Source organism: Myotis brandtii, unplaced genomic scaffold (assembly GCF_000412655.1).
Source record: "Myotis brandtii unplaced genomic scaffold, ASM41265v1 scaffold646, whole genome shotgun sequence".
Lineage (NCBI taxonomy): Eukaryota > Metazoa > Chordata > Mammalia > Chiroptera > Vespertilionidae > Myotis > Myotis brandtii.
Window position 1 is genome coordinate 650381 of NW_005370495.1, and position 1895 is coordinate 652275.

The 1895-nt window shown below is 57.4% G+C and overlaps 1 protein-coding gene across 1 annotated transcript in view; it reads right to left on the minus strand.

Annotated features, from left to right (window-relative positions):
- Window positions 1-1895, minus strand: part of CSMD1 (CUB and Sushi multiple domains 1) — a gene marked incomplete at its 5' end in the record, with an annotated part of 650642 nt that overhangs the window by 108789 nt on the left and 539958 nt on the right. The window contains one exon of the mRNA XM_014528690.1: window positions 30-134. Coding sequence (XP_014384176.1) covers window positions 30-134 — 105 coding nt within the window. The remainder of the gene's footprint in view (window positions 1-29; window positions 135-1895) is intronic.

Below are 1895 nucleotides of genomic sequence, written 5' to 3' on the forward strand. Positions count from 1 at the left end.
GTGGGGGCAGGTGCCGGGACGGGCCTTACTTTTGTACTCCAGGTGGAAGCCAGCGGCGGCCACGCTGATGTCCGACTGGAAGTGCAGGTAGAGCTGGTTGGATGAGCTGTTGAGCAGGGCGGGCACCGTGGTCCCTGGAAGGAGGGTGGACATGGCCACTGAGCATCACACGTGCATCCACTTTCCCGGATGCAAAACACGTGGGGATAGTGTGGTGTGTGGTTTTTAAAAATATGTTCTTATTGATTTCAGAGAGGAAGAGAGAGGGGGAGGGAGAGAAACATCAATGAGGAGAGAATAATGGATCGCCTGCCTCCTGCACATCCCACACTGGGGATGGAGCCCGAAACCCGGGCCTGTGCCCTGACTGGGAATTGAACCGTGACCTCCTGGTTCCCGGCTCCGTGCTCACTCACTGCGCCACGCCGGCCGGGCCTGGGGAAGTCTGTCTACATTTCCCAGCCCAGGGCTGTCTGATCCCACAGGCTCACACGGAGTCTCAGCTTCCATCTCTCTACGTTGAGACCGTCCCTTGCCCCGGGGGCAGGAAAAGTCCCACATGTTCTCTGCCCTCCTCAGTCCCTCTGTGTACATCTCAGGGTCAGAACACACGTGCTTGCCCGGCCAGCGTGGCTCAGTGGTTGAGCATCGAGCTACGAACCAGGAGGTCACGGTTCGATTCCCGGTCAGGGCACATGCCCGGGTTGCAGGCTCGATCCCCAGTGCAGGGTGTGCAGGAGGGAGCCGGTCAGTGATTCTCTCTCATCATGGTTGTTTCTCTCTCTCTCCCTTCCTCTCTGGAATCAATAAAATTATACATTTTTAAGAAGGAACACACATCCTTACATTTCACTGTGCTTGGGGTTTCTCACTCCCTTTCCTTTGACAATATAACCAGTATTTTTTCACTGGGACAGAACAGGGACCCAGGGACAGAGCAGAGACCCAGCATAGCCACGTGAGCTCCTGGCGGCGGGGCCGTGGCAGCCTGGCTGGTGTCACTCCCAGGATGCTCTGTGCCCGCTGAGCTCTCTCCAGCCCCGGGGGAGTCACACGGAATAATGTTCCCGCCGAGAGAGGAGGAGAGAGGAGGGGGTTTCAGACAAACACATGTGAAGAGAAGAACACAGGCTTATTTTACATAACGTTTCCTTGCCTGGAAATGGTGTAGCCTGCAAGGTGGGGTGGCCTGGCCCGTTTCCACAAAGACACGGAGTCTTTCTGAGGAACCCTGCCTCCCTCCCACCCCAGGCTCCGCCTGGGCAACGTGCCGGCCAGGCAGCCAGCGAGCAGGGCACCGCCTGGGCCTCAGCGTGTCTCAGAGGAGAAGGGGAGGGAGGAGGCCCAGGATGGCCGGCTGCACTGTGTGGGCCCAGCTCAGGACCCATTCAACAGCAACACAAGAAAGAGACTCAGCCTTGGCAGGTCCTGCTCAATGGTTAGAGCATCAGCCCGCGGACGGAAGGGTCCCGGGTTCGATTCCGGTCAAGGGCATGTACCTGGGTCGCAGGCTCAATCCCTGGCCCTGGTCAGGGCCTGCGCGGGAGGCCACCAATCAATTTGTTTCTCTCACATCCATGTTTCTCTCTCTATGACTCTCCCTCTCTCTTCCACTTTCTCAAAAAATCAATGAGAAAATATGCTCAGGTGAGGAATAACAACAACAATAAAAAAAAGAAAAGAAAAGAGAAAGAGCCCCTGAGACCGATTTCACCTGCCTTTGTCCCACCTGGGTGACGCTGGTAGCCCCTCACATGCATCATGTGTGGATTTGGGGGTGACGTTTGCGGAAAGACCCACAGCCGACTCCAGGCCCAGCGCATCTGACCGAGGCCACCTGCCTGCGCTGCCTGTGGTCTGAGCCCCCGGACTGTGCCCCAGTTCCCACACGTCTC